The 16,087-nt window shown below is 42.3% G+C and overlaps 4 protein-coding genes across 4 annotated transcripts in view; 3 read left to right on the plus strand and 1 right to left on the minus strand.

Annotated features, from left to right (window-relative positions):
* Positions 1–460, plus strand: part of LOC109473482 — a 2,018-nt gene extending 1,558 nt beyond the window's left edge. Inside the window, exon 4 of the mRNA XM_019773343.1 lies at positions 359–460. The gene's annotated coding sequence lies outside the window, so the exon portion shown is untranslated. The remainder of the gene's footprint in view (positions 1–358) is intronic.
* Positions 461–1,880: 1,420 nt separating this feature from the next.
* LOC109473449 (glutathione S-transferase omega-1-like) lies at positions 1,881–4,814 on the plus strand. The gene is made up of 4 exons (XM_019773310.1): positions 1,881–2,076; positions 3,450–3,558; positions 3,956–4,178; positions 4,446–4,814. Exons 1-4 carry the CDS (start codon positions 2,049–2,051, stop codon positions 4,797–4,799), a joined length of 714 nt encoding a protein of 237 aa, XP_019628869.1. The 5' UTR covers positions 1,881–2,048; the 3' UTR covers positions 4,800–4,814.
* A 3,251-nt stretch (positions 4,815–8,065) lies between these two features.
* Positions 8,066–9,171, plus strand: LOC109473414 (collagen alpha chain CG42342-like). The gene is made up of 3 exons (XM_019773274.1): positions 8,066–8,453; positions 8,605–8,877; positions 9,167–9,171. Exons 1-3 carry the CDS (start codon positions 8,066–8,068, stop codon positions 9,169–9,171), a joined length of 666 nt encoding a protein of 221 aa, XP_019628833.1.
* Positions 9,172–12,342: 3,171 nt separating this feature from the next.
* Positions 12,343–14,128, minus strand: LOC109473907 (cell number regulator 10-like). Its single transcript, XM_019774058.1, has one exon. The coding sequence runs from the start codon at positions 13,944–13,946 to the stop codon at positions 13,566–13,568; it is 381 nt and encodes a 126-aa protein (XP_019629617.1). The 5' UTR covers positions 13,947–14,128; the 3' UTR covers positions 12,343–13,565.
* Between the last annotated feature and the right edge of the window lie 1,959 nt (positions 14,129–16,087).

Here is a 16,087-nt window from a genome sequence, read left to right on the forward strand (position 1 = left end):
GGCTTCTTTGAAGTGTGACGTCAACACTGGTCAGTCTACTGAGGAAGACCAGAGTGACTGGTCGAAAGCTCTAGGTGAGAGATTTCTTTGTGTTGGATCAAAAGTTTTAACTTTAAACGGGCACTCAAGTTGTTTCACATTCAATCAAAATTTGTTCGGTTTCGGTTTGGTCCCTAATATATATTAATAGCAATTCTACCATCCCACAAACAACAGGATCACAAGGTGGCTACAGTCTGTAAGGCCAAGATGCTCGCCAAGCGAGTCCGCTTCAACATCCCAGACGACCCAGGCAGTGATGGTCACTAAATCATGATGGCGCCTTAGTGTCGGACCAGAGAAGACCAAGGGACCCAACATCTTTTTTTCCAGGAAATGTTGATATTTCGCCAGTATATGATAACTACAGACCGTTGTGATTCAGAGCACTGCGCAAAAACTTGTTCTTCTTTGAGACCTTAAGCTTATCACAAAAAAACAAAAAAAAAGTTTACGTTAAAACGTTTTACCAGAATTATGTTTATACACACTCAGGAAACAACGTTTTTTCCAAGAAATGTTGATATTTCGCCAGTATTTGATAGCTACTGAATGTTGTGATTCAGAGCAGTGCGCAAATACCTTCTTGTTCTTCTTTGAGACCTTATTTAGAAAAAGAGAAAAAGAAAAAAATTACGTTTAAAACGTTTTACCAGAATTGTGTTTATACAAAGTTTTCTTGAATTCTTTCCCCCGATCGCACCATTAAGTATCAAAGTACCCATAGACACTGGACACTGGAGGATACAAAATATTTGCAATTCATTGTACAGCTCATCAAATGCTATCGTTACATTTTGTTCGAAAATTCATGGGTTTGTATCTTTGTTAACCAGAGCAGTAGAGATTGACAGCTAAACGTTTGAATAACCAAAAGGAATATAAGAGTTTTGGACAGAAGTTTGATTTGATTTCTTAACAATGACCAGTTGGTACATTGTATTACTTTATGTTACCATTATACCACCAGTTGTAATAAAAGTTAATATTCCCTGTACTCCAATTCTTTCATTTTTTTATATCTAACTTCGTTCACGATGTTGCAATATTCATAATCATTTTCTGCTTTTTAACACCTGTGTACTTAGCCTATGTGTCATCCTGGTTGTTTGGGGGTCTGCATTACCATGAAAAGAATACAAGACCAACTTTACACAATAAGTAAGGAATTCGTCTCGTCATATGACATGTGGCATAAGATATTCACACAGCAAAACAAGAAATATGGTTTGCTGCTCCGCAAGCTTAAGAGCTACGAAGTCTCAAAGTGCGTTCTATATTACAATTATACAACGTTTTGCACGAATTACAAGTATAAAACGCACGAATTGCGGAGGGCTAATTGTTAGGATCAAATGCCACCAGCTGCAGCAGCGCTAGCATTCAACATGCTTTCAGCCGTGTTACAGACGTTGTCACAGCGCCCCCTTCCGACAAATGGTAGTTATAACGTTCCGCAGTTGTTGTTTACCAAGTACATGTACATGAAGTTTGTGTTGCTTCGTCATCATGAGAAGTCACAACAGCTTCTTTATTACACGCAAGAAATAAGAGGAACGCTACTCACCACCGCAATCATTATTCACGAGCCATTCGGAAGTCCAGTTTACCATGGGCACTTGAGTTGTAACGGTTTCAGATTTCCTAGAAAAATAAACCACAAGAAATGTCAAGCATCGTCAACAGCCTATGAAAACGGCACAGACAAGAAGCGTTTCCCTTCAAACATTTGCTTGAAAATTTTAGCAGCCGAATGGCGTTTCCACAGCGCCCCCTTTCGACAAATGGTAGCTCTGTCGTTGTTGTTTCCGAAGTACTGTACATGTACATGTGCTGCGTCATCGTGATTGAAGCTACCTGCTTTTCTACAAGGCTCTAGCCGAAGTTTGTGTTGCTTCGTCATCGTGAGAAGTCACAACAGCTCCTTTATAAGCAGTGAGCGACGTCGATTTTCTAACTTCAGGATCAGGATCCCACGTCGACGTTAGCGTACAGTACCAGCTCCAGCCATGCCGACTCAGAAGGCCTACAAAACAGGTGAGTAGAGACTAGTCTACCCGTGCTCTATACAGAGCATAGGGTTTTGGTGCCCATGTCCATTTCCGTAGCCCTTGGGCGACACACAGTTGTGCAAGGCACTACAGCAGGGGGCTAGTCCACTGGTAGTGCTGTGTGTTTGACCTTCCCACACTCTTTCTCACATGTGCTGAGTGCTAAGCAGAGAAAGAAGTGTATACCATTTTTAAAAGTCTTTGGTATGACCCGGCCGGGGTTTGAACTCACGACCTCGCGGTTACAAAGCGAGCACTCTATAGCTACCAATTGAGCTATTGCACCGGTAAACTAGAGACTAGTCCAGAACGACAATTAGGGTCTTGAGGGTTGCAGCGTCAAGTCAGTCGGACATTTTGCAATTCAAACGGTGTCCTATCAGTAAGCAACAGGTTTCAGGACAACTTTGACACAGACATCATATGTACATGTACATGGTCTGCGGCTTGCAGATGTGGTACATGCATAGCATTAAGACCACGCTGACGGACATGTTACAAGTCCATATTTTTGTATATGTATCTTTATGTATTACTCTTACAGTGTGTATAATTCCAATGTTTACAATGCTTTTTATTGATGTGATTTGGGGAGGGAGCTGGTAAAGGTGTCTCACCTGTTCTCCCTCCCCTTCCACGAAAAAATGCAAGTCATGCTTTGGTAAACACCTATCGGTTACGGTTACAAATTATTAACAGATTAAAAGATTGTCGCACTAACACCTAAGTGACAAAGAAATGCGACAGCACGTTTACCCCTTGGATGACCTAAACTGCCCTTCCAAGAGGTATCACCACCCAAAACCGGCAGTTAAAAACTCGACGTTAATCCTTGAATTTTGCACCCAAAAACGTTAACATCGGTGGTGGGACAAACATGTCAGATTATGAAAACAGAGATGTACTTAACTACCATATTTGATGGTTAGTTTTTAAAAAACTTTATTTTGAAATTTTTGCCCGCTGTCTCTCAGCGATACCCTGGTACAGCCTTAAGGAGAATTCGGACACTTCATACCTCCATGAAATATGAGTTTTTGTAAATATTTTTTATTTGTCTCATTGACTATGGTCGTAATTACCATAATCTAGTTTAGTTTATGGTTTTCGAAATTCAAATTACAATATTTTGCGTGTGAAATTCCTGTTCTTCATTCTAACATGTCCTCACGAAATATGCAAATTACATCTACATTAACATGATATACGCATGATGATAGTAACCTTTACGTAACTTACACATGTCACAAGGTATAAAATTCCCATCATTTACCAATAAGGTATCACGGAATTTTCACATTAGTTATGCAAATTAGGTTATCATTTGCATAATTGGTAACAACGCAACTTTTTGCACAGGTTCCAGCCCTCCCGAACCCCCGGCGCCGGGCGTACTCCGTCTCATCAGCATGCGGTTCTGTCCGTTCGCCCACCGGACCAGACTGGTTCTGGCTGCCAAGGGTATCGAGTACGTATTGTTCATTTTATCCTGGTCAATCAATGTATATTAATTTATTCACCAATTGACAATGCAAGATACCATGCGTGTAGAAATAGTCTTGTTCGGACATTGGAAAATCTATGATTGGATACTGAACAAGACTATTTCCTGAGAGGTGTGAAAGACGCTTTTAACATCAGGGCCCATCACCCTTCACTCAACCGCGACGGGGGCCGACATCGTCTACCAGATACCTTTGACCCAGTGTTAACGTCACACTTCACAGAAGCCACGTGACTAGCCTCACTGGGTCAGTAGTACTGAGGAAGACCAGAGTGACTGGTCGAAAGCTATAGAGAATTTTATTGTGCTGGATCTAAAGTTTTAACTTTAAACATGTCTACCATACCCCCCTCCCCCATAGATACGAGACCGTCAACGTCTGCACGAAGAGCAAGCCAGAGTGGTTCTTCAGCATCAACCCCCTGGCCAAGGTGCCCACCCTGCAGCATGACGGCAAAGTCGTGTACGAGTCCCTGGTGTGTAACGAGTACCTGGACCGGGTCTTCCCGGGCAGGAAGCTGCTACCGGAGGAGCCTCTCGAGAAGGCGCGGATCGGGATGCTGCAAGCCGTCTGGGACGCCAAGGTCAGCACGATACTTTATAGGGTATTTTGCAGTCACGTGATGATGACGTAATTCATCATCCGCCATGTTGGTTGCTTACAAACTTGTGCAATGTCATCATGTGAGAGCTATGTTTTTTGGTTCCCACGTACGTGTCTCTACACCATAATATATATTCTTTCTTATTTCAGTTCTCATTGCCTGTGCGTTATTTGTCGTCTTTTGCACCCCACACTGAATTCTTATCCATAACTTTGACTCATTATATTCAAACTTTCTTCCGGCTAGATTATCTCCAATTATATGAAGACCAAACGAACGGAGGGAGAGGAACGACAAGATGCCTTCAAGGCCTTCAAAGAGGGGCTGTCGTTCCTGGAGAAGGCGTTGGCCTCCGGTGGCAAGCCGTTCTTCGGCGGCGACGAGCCTGGTTTTCTTGACTACAGCGTCTGTCCGTTTTTCGAGCGCTTTGAGACGACACTCCACGGCGACCTGGCGCTAACGCAAGCCGAGTTCCCCAAGATTCTCGGGTGGAAGGCCGCCATGTTTGATCGTCCCGAAGTGAAGGCGTGTGGTTTTGACACAGCTACGTACGCAGCCGTGCTTGCAAACTACGACCCTGATTTCGGACTCAGCGCATAAACAGAAACCGTGGGACTGTTTGTTTGTTTATTTGCACAACAGCAATAAAATAATTATACATAATACACTAATAATAAATAAAACAGGTGCAGGAGGAGGAAAAAAGGTTATTTAGCTTATGCTAAGCCCTCCTCCTCTATACTAACCAAAACTAAACATAATTGAATTGAAATAATACATACATACATAAGGAATTGTTAGCAAAATAATTCAAACATGGAAAAAATGATACAATAGCGATAATGAAACAATAGTATACATAAATTGAGATGAAATGAAATTGATATGAAATAATACATACATACGAGTACATAAGGAATATTAATTATTTGTTAGCAAAATAATTCAAACATAGGCAAGGCAACATAGGCAAACTGTTATCCATCTACTGAAGATGTTTGAATTTCTTTCGCTGCCCATCCCGTAGAAAAACGCTGACGTGTGACACTGTACATTACTTTAAAGAGCAAATTATTAATAAATAGAGTTCTACGATCTCATACCTTCGCCAAATGATATTATGACTTTATGACTCAGGAATTATATATTAATCCCCATGATTATGCAAATAGGATCCTAAATTGCATGAGTTATATCTGTTGATCATTTTCTACACCAAAGGACAGTCTTATCTTAACTAAAGAATGCCATTCTATCATTTTCTCATAAATTATGCGAATGAGGTTGTTATTTGAATAGGTTATGTTCACCTTCACGTAACTTTCAAATACCCCAAGTATGAAATTCCAGGCAGTTACCTAGCGGCTTGCTCTGGAAACAGAGTCGCTTTCCTGACTTATGTCTTAGTTTGTTTGGCGTAATCGTTGTTTAGAACATTTAATGATAAAGAATAATAAAACCATTATATCTAAAGAGATTAATACAGCGGTAACTCTTTTAGTAGCCGACTGGCTTCAACATAAAGCGATTTAAACGATTACGTGTCCATATAATTAGTCTCCTCTGTAAAACGTTTAATGTTTACAAATAGTGCAATCTGCTAACTTTGCTTATATCTTTGTTTTTAAGGGGGCATTATGTAATATTTTGCACCAAAAATTGAAATATACAGATTAAAAAAATATTGTACTTTGGAATATTCTTCTAATATATATATAGTAAGTTGAATCAATGCTATCCCATAGTATGCTGATATATTGGAAGGCCAAAATGTGATGTCATTCGATTCTTTATCGTAGGCTTATTCTAGCTATTTATTGACGGTCCCCACAAATAAGGAGACTGATAACTGCCGTACTCAATTTTTACCTTACCTTAGTATAGTAAGTGTGTTCTTTACTACGAAGACAGAACGCGCTATAATTGTTAACCTACAAATGCAAACTGTATTTAATATTGTTTTCAAAGCAAAGAGACATCAATACAACAGCAACTCAATATCTAGCAATTAAAGCAATTACGTGTTCATTTGATAAGTCTCGCCCACGAGAAGTTTTATGTTTGCAAATCGTGCAATCTGTTTGCTTTGCTTTTATCTTTCGTATTTTTATTTTATATTTTATTCGTTTGAGGTAAAATTGCTCATTGTTGTTAAGCGCCTGCCTGGTGTAGGGCGTGTTTTTGCTGTCCAGAAATCTGACAAGACGCACCGGCCGTGCCTCGCACCCAAAATGCATACCTACAACTCCTTGATTTTGCAGTGGATAAGTTAAAATAAATAAATAAAAACCTTTCCAGTAGCTTGCACGTCGTGTATGTGACCGACACAACTGGGATTCTCTTAGTCCAGCTGAGGGAAGACTTTGAAGATTGAAAAGTTCAGGTAAATTCTGCAAAATGACATCCTAATTATGTTTACCGAAGGAAAACATATTGCTTTTACTCAGTTTCTTCTTCTTCTTCTTCTTCAAACCGTGACCTCTGACCTGGCCAATGACATGATTTGTTTACGTCTGTCACCATAGTGACTGGTGTTGGGTTACACAATGTTGCAATTTCATGGTCTGCTCTGCTCCTGTCACCATATACTAGTACTAGTAGTACATGTATGTGAATGTGTTTTGGTACTGAGAATTACCAGAGCAGACCATGTCCGAAGGTAAACATTATGCATTTGCTTTGCAAATGTTACTTCTCTAGTTTTGAAATATTTCTCCAGGTGACACACCTGAGCAGGAGCCTCAGACTGATTGGCTGGCGGTTGCTGACGCCACTGCGAACATACCAAACACTTTGTACGCCTCTAGAGCAGGTAAACACTTTCCACTTTGGGCTGCAAATTTCTGTGGTTGTTTTTCTTTCATCCTTTGAGACTCACTTTCTACTAGGCGCACGTCGCTCGCTGAACGACCGAACAGAAACTAAATGGGCAATGGTATCAAACTTGAAGTATGATTCAAAGTGGAAAAATACATGATCTAAAAGACAACAAAACACGCAATACGGGAAAAATCTTTCTTTATCTGTGAAATTCGTTGAGCGATCTGCTAAATATTTGGTCACTTGGCGGTCACAGTATAGTAGAATGGGAATATTGGCGCTATGTTTGTCGTTTGTACCTTACACTAGCAAATCATAAGGTATGCGGTAGGTTGTTTTGTTTATGTTTTTAGTTATTTCGACATTTAATATTTATTTCCATCACATGCTGGCGATTGAGTGTAAAATGTTTTTTTTCATGTTGCCGCTAGAATGACATACAAACGGTTATGGAAACAAAGCAAAGCAAAGACTGGGGAAAATTAAAAACTGAGTATTTACATTGCGTTATTGCATTATAATGTTTCTTCACATTATATTGCCACATTATATGTTACTTTACATTATATTGTCAGATAGGACTGTGAAATTGCATATTCCTCTTTAATTGTTCAACAGACACCGCCCACGACACGGCGGACGTTAACAAGTGTTGGCGCGTTCGCAACAAGATTTGGCAGATAGCAGGCATTGGGTTTGCCGTAGTGATCGTCATACTGTTGTGTTTCTTTGCAGGCAAGTTCCTTACACGCATTGCTTTACCTGTCATGTTTGAAAAGTAAGGGAAGTGATCTCATAAGGAATGTGTTCTCAATTCAGTTTTGGTACATTGAAGAGCTAAATCTTCCACTGTTTGTGACAGAGAAGACACGTACGTACAGGTTATTTACATACGTACGGTACGTACGTTATTTACAGGTTCTTTCGATTCTCTTCTTTATTTCGAAATAGTTAAAGTCACTTCATCCTGGTTTGCCGCGCCGCCTGGGCCTCCTGGAGAGAAGGGAGCCACGGGGCCAGCTGGCCCTCCAGGACAGAATGGGTCCATGGGCCCAGTTGGCCCTGGGTCGCCCGGGCCTCCTGGGCCTTTTGGACAACCAGGAGAGAAGGGAGCCATTGGGACAGTTGGTCCTCGGTCTGTTGGGCCTCCTGGTCCTCCTGGACAGAAGGGAGTCACGGGCCCAGCTGGCCCTCGGTGTGTTGGGCCTCCTGGTCCTCCTGGCCCTCCAGGACAGAATGGGTGCATGGGCCCAGTTGGCCCTCGGTCTGCCGGGCCTCCTGGTCCTCCAGGAAAGAAGGGAGCCATGGGCCCAGCTGGTCCTGGATCTGTCGTGCCACCTAGTCCTCCAGGAGAGAAGGGGGCCAGGGGGCCGATTGGCCACCCGGGACAAAAGAGTGAAATAGGACTGGTGGGGCCAACGGCATTTGTTGCAGGTGAGACATCCAGTCTACTTTGACTGCACATTGGCCATAGGCTGTCTGATGATTCATCTAACAATTGGTTGTCTTGTTTTTATCGTTATATTCGTATTGCATAAAATTAGCTCTTTGGAAGATCAACACAAACAAAACGTGTTTTCCCCAGCCTGTCCTAAAGGAAGTTATCACCAGTGGCGTGGAAGCTGCTACAAGGTATTCGACACCCAGAAGGACTTCAGCGAAGCAACCGCGACCTGCCGTCAAGATGGCGGCACCCTCGCCATGCCCCGAGAGGCGGAGACCAACGCTTTCCTGATGTCCCTGTTTAAGACCACTACTGGCAATGACGGCGGATTCTGGCTCGGCCTCTCCGATGAGCGCGAGGAAGGAGTGTTTACGTGGGATGACGGCACTTCCCTTGGAGCGTACACCCAGTGGGGTCCGGGAGAACCACATAAAGACCATATTGCCGCCCAATTTCAAGACTGCGTACAAATGACGAAAAGTGGCAACTGGGCCGACAGCGCTTGCATTTACTCGGCTTACTTCATTTGCCAAGTTAACCCAGGTAAACCAAGCAAGCATCATTCCTACTTATGAAAACGAAACATCATTGTTACATGGTTTACTAAGAGTTGTCACATGTATCAACCATTATTCCCTTGAGTACTGAAGTTGGCAGATATTTTCACATGGTACTGATGGCAACTTTGTTGTTTCTGATCCAGGTTGAACCTAGGAGGCAGACCGACCACTGTGGACTTATGGTTCTTCGATCGTCCTTTGTAAAATTTGAAGGAAAAACTGTATGGCTGGGGGCAAAATATAAGCATTTTTGGGCTGATTCAGAACAAGATTTTTTTGGGCAAATCAGAAAAAAATGAACAGGCGAATCGATGAGAACCAACAAATTAAATTGGTGTGGCCTAAGGGGTATAGTTTGCAACCTACGTTATCCAGCGACGGTGGGAACATGGAAGAGGCTAATTCTTCCAAGCCGCCCTATGCTACCCTGGATGCCAAACTCGTTTCGGGCCGCTAGCTGTTCCCTTCGGCAGCCAAGAGCCCTTCGGCCGCCTGTCTAAATTACCGCCACGGGGAGACTAGCCCGGGGGGAGTTTGGCTGACCCTTACAACGGGCGAAGGACTCTTGGCCGCCGAAGGAAAACGGCTAACGGCCCGATACTAGTTTGGCACCCAGGGTAGCCCTATGCTTGCGTACATAATCCCTCTATAGTTGTTTTGCCTCGCCGTTACAGAGATGCCAAGCAGGCATGTAACGTTAAGACTCTGCCCCGCTCAGGGTAACCAACCATGTCTTCTGTACACACTGGACATAAACTAAACTTTATAGATGTACTTTTCAAGAAAAAGAATGTACAATATCAATGTGTAACTTTGAATTACAGATTTTTAGCTTTTAAAGGCGCAAGCTGGACCTCAAGAAGCCCATAGGATTTGTTCCATTTACGATTAGCTTAGGAAAAAGTGAGGTCCGAACCATCTGCCAATACCCATGTATGCCAGAGTATACAGTGCAATTTTACTAGTAAAATGGCACTGTATGCTAACACGATTGCACTGTAGACTGATACGATTGTATTGTAGTGCGTAAAATTGCACTGTATACTAGTAACATTGCACTGTATTCCGTAAAATTGCACTGTATTCCGTAATTTGCACTGTATACTTGTACTATGGCACACCTGATACCACTCTACCAGACAATCGTACTTCGTGTTTTGACGTTTTTACACCTTTGAATAAAATACGGTGATTGTTTTCCCTCTCAGCACGTTGACACAAGGGTCTCTCGCACCGTGTGATTTTCTACCTCCATGCCTGCACATAGTTGGGAGGTGAGAGAGAAAACAAGAGAAATCCAACACCGTGTCCTGATGAGGGGCTCACCTAGCACTGTCTTAGGCCATGTTTATTTGATTATATGGATGACATACGCGCGCGCATGAATTTTCGTCCGTTTACAAAAAAAAAATTAACCAAACTGTAAATCGTACAAAACAGTTGCAAATTTAGCAAATATATACCGTAAGTTGAAAACAATGGAATACGATAGCAATGTCGTATAATGCCAAAATAAAAGCAAACGAAAAAGACAAAAATTAGAAAGAAATTAATTTGAAGACTAGATTAGTCGCCATACCATACTCTGTGTCATTTGTTCAACCTTCATGACCATGTAGATTTCATAATGACAGCAACTTTTTTGGGGGCCAAACTTTTTTTATTCGCACGCTCGCCTCAGTTTTGGGGTTCCCAGAGGATGTCATCCATATAGTCAAATTAAGATGGCCTCACCAAGGTAGCTTCAAACCGCCATTAGCAACCAATGTTCCTTACCAACGTCCCATGCATGACCACCTGTAGACATGTCTACATACAAAGGTCGAAGGTCTCACTGCCGATGTGATATTTGCCTTAGACGGTCCTCCTGGAGTCAAGGGAGTGCTATTGTGTGTAAAATTGGTTCATTCAACCTGCAAATCTTTCGCAATCACATCTATACAAGACCCGCAAGAACACTTCCACACGACAATGAGATATATAGACATAGCCCAGACCAAGGGACTATATCAGCTTGTTATAGCAGTTGCGATTGGACCAATGGCCTTGGGAGGGGAGGGGAGCGATGGAAACATTAATCAATACACGTCAGAGTGCTTTTAAGGCAACAGTTAGACTGCCAGCACTATGTACTCTTAGCAAATAAAACCTGGCAATGCAACGGTTGGGAGGGTTTGAATTCGTCACCACGCACGGACAAACATGTCTGAACGGCACAGGTCTGTTTTGGGTGGAGGTTTCTTGAAATCGAAGAGGATTATTTTTCGATAAGTGCTGTTGTTTTAACATTATAGATTCAACTGTAAACACACATATCATTTGTAGAATTGGTATAATCTCGTCAACCATGTTCCTTTTTTGTCCACAAAACTCCTTCTTAGTTTAGTTTTAACCTAGCTTGTACGCGAATGCATAACACTTTACCCATATGCAAATTTGGTACCAAACGATTCATTTGTAGAATTGGTGTAATCTTGTCAACCATGTTCCTATTTTCGACAAAACTCCTTCATAGTTTACTTTTTACCAAGCTTGTCCACTTTACCCATATGCAAATTTGGCGCCAAAATGTTAACCTTACATGACTGAAGGTTAACATTCAGAACTAGTAAAAAGGCCGACATTTGCTTTGGAGCAAATGCAGCAGATGGCTTCACCACATTCCCCATACCAAAAATGGACCTATCGCATAAATGGACTGTTCCTAAAAAAATCACCCTTGTCAAAAATGTGAAGTGTTCCAATAGTCTATACATGCATACAGCAATGGGATCTTCCAATGCCTTCTGATGTTGGCACATGAAGCTATAATAAGACAGGATGACCTGACATACAACATTCTTTCTTCGGGTCAATGCAATGAAATTGGCCATGATGAGTTTGAACTACAAAATTCAGATGCTCCGTAATTTCAAAAAGATTTGAGCTTTAGAACGGTATCGCTTCACATGCATGAGACGATGACAGGATTACCAGAGTATACAGTGCAATTTTACGGAATACAGTGCACTCGTATTAGTATACAGTGCAAGTTTACTAGTATACAGTGCAATTTTAACTTATAAAATTGCACTGTATACAAATACGATTGCACTGTATTCCGTAAAATTGTACTGTATATACTAATACGTTTGTACTGTATTCCGTAAAATTGCACTGTTTTCCGTAACATTGCACTGTATACTCTGGCACCCCTGGATAAGCCTATACGCTAGGCTGTTACTTGTACCTGTGACAAGTGTAATATATAATTCAAAAGGAGAGATTTGTAAGAAAGGAGTCCATCCATGCACTCACAAATGTTTTTTCATGGCCTGTACCAGGCAATCTATTCACAATGGCACAGTGGCGACTCAAAATGATAAGAATACAAACGCAGGTACTGGTGTATTACATTCTCTTGTCAACGTTACAAATATTTACTGAACCGTAAGAAATTAGCTTCATTATTCCTACAATACTGTACTGTATGTCGATTGTGTATTTGTAGGCGAGCAAAGGTAATCAATTTGTAATTACTATACAAGGGGTAGACTGTACGGGGTATGTTCTTTTAACAGCAAGACTGTGTAGATTATTTAGTAGAATTCCAAGCACATTTCCTTGATGGGTTAAGTAAAAACGCAAACAAACATTCTAGGTAGGAAAACAGGACATAATTACTGAAGTCACCTGTGCAGTAAGCCAATCGCCCATACAAACACTGTAATCTTATGAAAACAACGCCTACTCCTATTCCAATCACACGATATGCAAATCTTTTAGTGGTAATAACAAGGCTCTAACCTACACATCTGCATACAAAAGCACAAGTTTTGGACACAAATAAATTGCAGCAAAATAAACAGGCATTATATAGTCCGGTTAGGTCGACTTTAACTTAAGTGTGTAACCGCACCGCTTCACAAGTACTCAGATATGTTTACATGAACTTTGTGCTCTGGTTAACGATTAATGCCTAGGTTAAAAGCATGGATATTAGTCAAACAACGTGGGCTCTTATCTAGTAGGTTCTGTCTGTGGTGTCCATTTTATGATCTGGTCACGGCCAGTGCTTGGCGGACAAGGTGTCACTGTCTGGTCAAATGGATGTTTCTATCACAAAAGGGGGTGATTCAGTCCCACCTGGTGTAAAGTCTACTCGCCTGTTTGTACACGAAAACATTCCGACATAACGGTGTCAGGTGTCGGGGTTGGCTTGGAATGTTGCGCGGTGCGTTTTAGCTGATTGTAACGCCCAAAGTATTTGCTCACTGTGCCTGAAAACAGTACCCAAGTTGGCCTAGTTCTAGATCTCCCTTCTAAAGATGTCTATGTTCACATTCTTGAATGCTGTCCTTTCTTTCCGCAGAGCGTCGTTTTGTTGTCTTTCCCTGTCCCTGAGTTAATAGGTTAATTTTGGCCCCGTTTTTTTTTCAGTAGTACAATGTAGTTGTAGATCTCATCACGAAAACGTCGGCTGATTTTCCCCTGGAAGTCTCGTGATGCTTGTCCCCGTGGGTCCCGGTAAACTGGAGCTCCCCTCCCCCCTCGTGGTCACTTCTATTCTCTGGTCATCTCCTCCTGGGCTTGAGCAGGTTGCGGAACTTTGACGCTCTCCATTTGCTGAGCCTCCTGCATGAGCGCGCAGCAGGGCACGGTGCCGTAGATCAATAAGTTGGTGACGAAGTCGGCTGGCAAACCCTCCCTCTCGGCGATTTTCGTACGGGTGTAGGCCATGCTGTACATCCCGACCGGGCCGAGGACGGAGTACAGGCCGTACTTCAGGCAGTCCTCCCCGACGGCCTCGGCGTTCTTGCCCGCCGTCACGCACGGACAGCAGAAGGTGAGCGCGCACAGCCCGATGTTGTCGAAGCAGCTGAACATGTCCACCTTCCAGTTACTCTTGCCGGACAGGGCCAGGGCTTGGCTTGCGTCTCCCATGTTGTTGGAACAGTAGATCTACGTACGGCGGCAGGATACGAAGAAAAAAACCTGGAACAGACGTTGACAATGTTCTGTAAAATCGTCCCGTGAGAGATAGAGAGAGAGGGTGGGCGGAACTACGCTGGTCAACACTATTCCAACGGTCTGACGCTCACTGGGCGTGTCCAAGGCCCCCCTGGTGCGAGTCACGCCCACACGATAAGCTAAGCTACAAGGCAAACAGCGGCGGAATGCCGGGACACACCTGCCGCAAGGTATGCTAAGAAGGCATGTCTTCTCACTTAGGTGAACCGCGCAGTGTCAGAAGAAACAACGAACTGTCCAAATCGTGTATCCATTTTACATCACATCTTTGGGTAACAAAGGAACTAAGCTATCATTAAACTATGCAGAAGATACATTTAGTATTTTGACCATGGAAAGTTGATGTAATTATAGATTAAAGGTCTGAGCAGGATATTCGACCGAACTTTTCCTTCAATCATGGAATCATGCTTCAATCCCCCTCCCACCCCTGGTGCAATTTCTGTCGGCAAAACTTGTCGAAAAAACTTGTTAAAACAAGTTCAAATCCAAGCTGAACCCCCTAAGAAGTTGAGGAAAACCTTTGGGGTCTTTGGTACGCCCCGTTGCAACCTGGGTAAATATTCGGTCATTGCCCTCCAAGAACGCGTTACCTGACGTCATGGCGTCGCGTTACGGCTGAGCTACGAGCAACAAACCACGTAGGGCCGCTTTTCTGCGGGTATTTAGCGCGTTGGACATGGGTCATGCTTAACGGTCAAGTTCATGCATATGCAGGGCCGCAAGATAGCCTCCATAGCATGCCAAAAACTGGGAGTTTCGGGGTCTTTAGGGTCTTTGGGAGCTTTTATGTGCTATTTTCTGATTGCATATAGACAACATAGCCGGCCTGGTTGAATTACCCCCGTTTTAGAACTGGGCTAATCAGAAAACAGCCAAAAGACCACCAAACCACCCCCAGTTATATAAGCCTGCTACGGAGGCAGTAGGGCTTGGAAACCAGATTTTCAGTCAATATTCTAGTCACTTATCTACATACTACATTAAAACAACACTATCGTTACCAATATATATCGACATTCATGGAGCATTAATGCCCAAAATGCTGACGAAAAACCGGTTACTGGAAGGACCTGGATTGATTTTTAAGGTTACCGTCCAGAAAATAAAGGACTCATCTTGGGGCTTGTTTCTGCAGTTTTAAATACCTAAAGTATGAAATACTACTGATTCAAATGTTGCTGTTTAAATAATGGTTACTAACGTGTTTTGGTTGCTACTGCTTTCGGCGATAACATTTGCCAGCAGAATACATAGAGTAATTAGACAACAAGACGCAACCAGAAAGGGAAAAGGCAACATAACTTAACTTTTGATAAAAGTACGAACTAGAACAAGAGTCATACAATGTAGACAGGTCCAGACGGTATATAATAATAGATTTCTTTCGTCAAATTTCCAGTGTCTATAAGATAAAAATGCACATTTATACACGTACATAAAAAACAAAATTCTAGTGTCTACAAGATGTATATACACATTTATATACATGAAAAAATTCCAGTGTCTATAAGATGTATATAGACATTTATATACGTGAAAAACAAAATTCCAGTGTCTACAAGATGTATATACACATTTATATACATAAAAAATAAAATTCTTAGGGATCATCCTCTACACACACAAACACACACACACACACACACACACACACACACACACACACACACACACACACACACACACACAAACAAACACACACACACAAACACACACACACAAACACACACACACACACAAACACACACACACACACACACACACACACACACACACACACACACACACACACACACACACACACACACACACACATTTTATGTAGCTCTATTATTTCAACACTTTCTTCCAGTCCAATAGAGACCTGGTAGCCAAACTGCTATTTCACTTCAGTGTGAACGCTCCACCCGTGTTTAATGTGTCTGTGATATAGTGAGTTCTGTTACAGCTCATTTCATACCCTCTTTTGTTAGGACACTTTTGGCCATACAATTCCGACACGGGAGGTTGACCTTGCAACCGTTTCGATAAGGGACATTAATTTTGCGACA

The sequence above is a fragment of the Branchiostoma belcheri genome, unplaced genomic scaffold (genome assembly GCF_001625305.1).
Source record: "Branchiostoma belcheri isolate BF01 breed outbred unplaced genomic scaffold, Haploidv18h27 scaffold3, whole genome shotgun sequence".
NCBI lineage: Eukaryota > Metazoa > Chordata > Leptocardii > Amphioxiformes > Branchiostomatidae > Branchiostoma > Branchiostoma belcheri.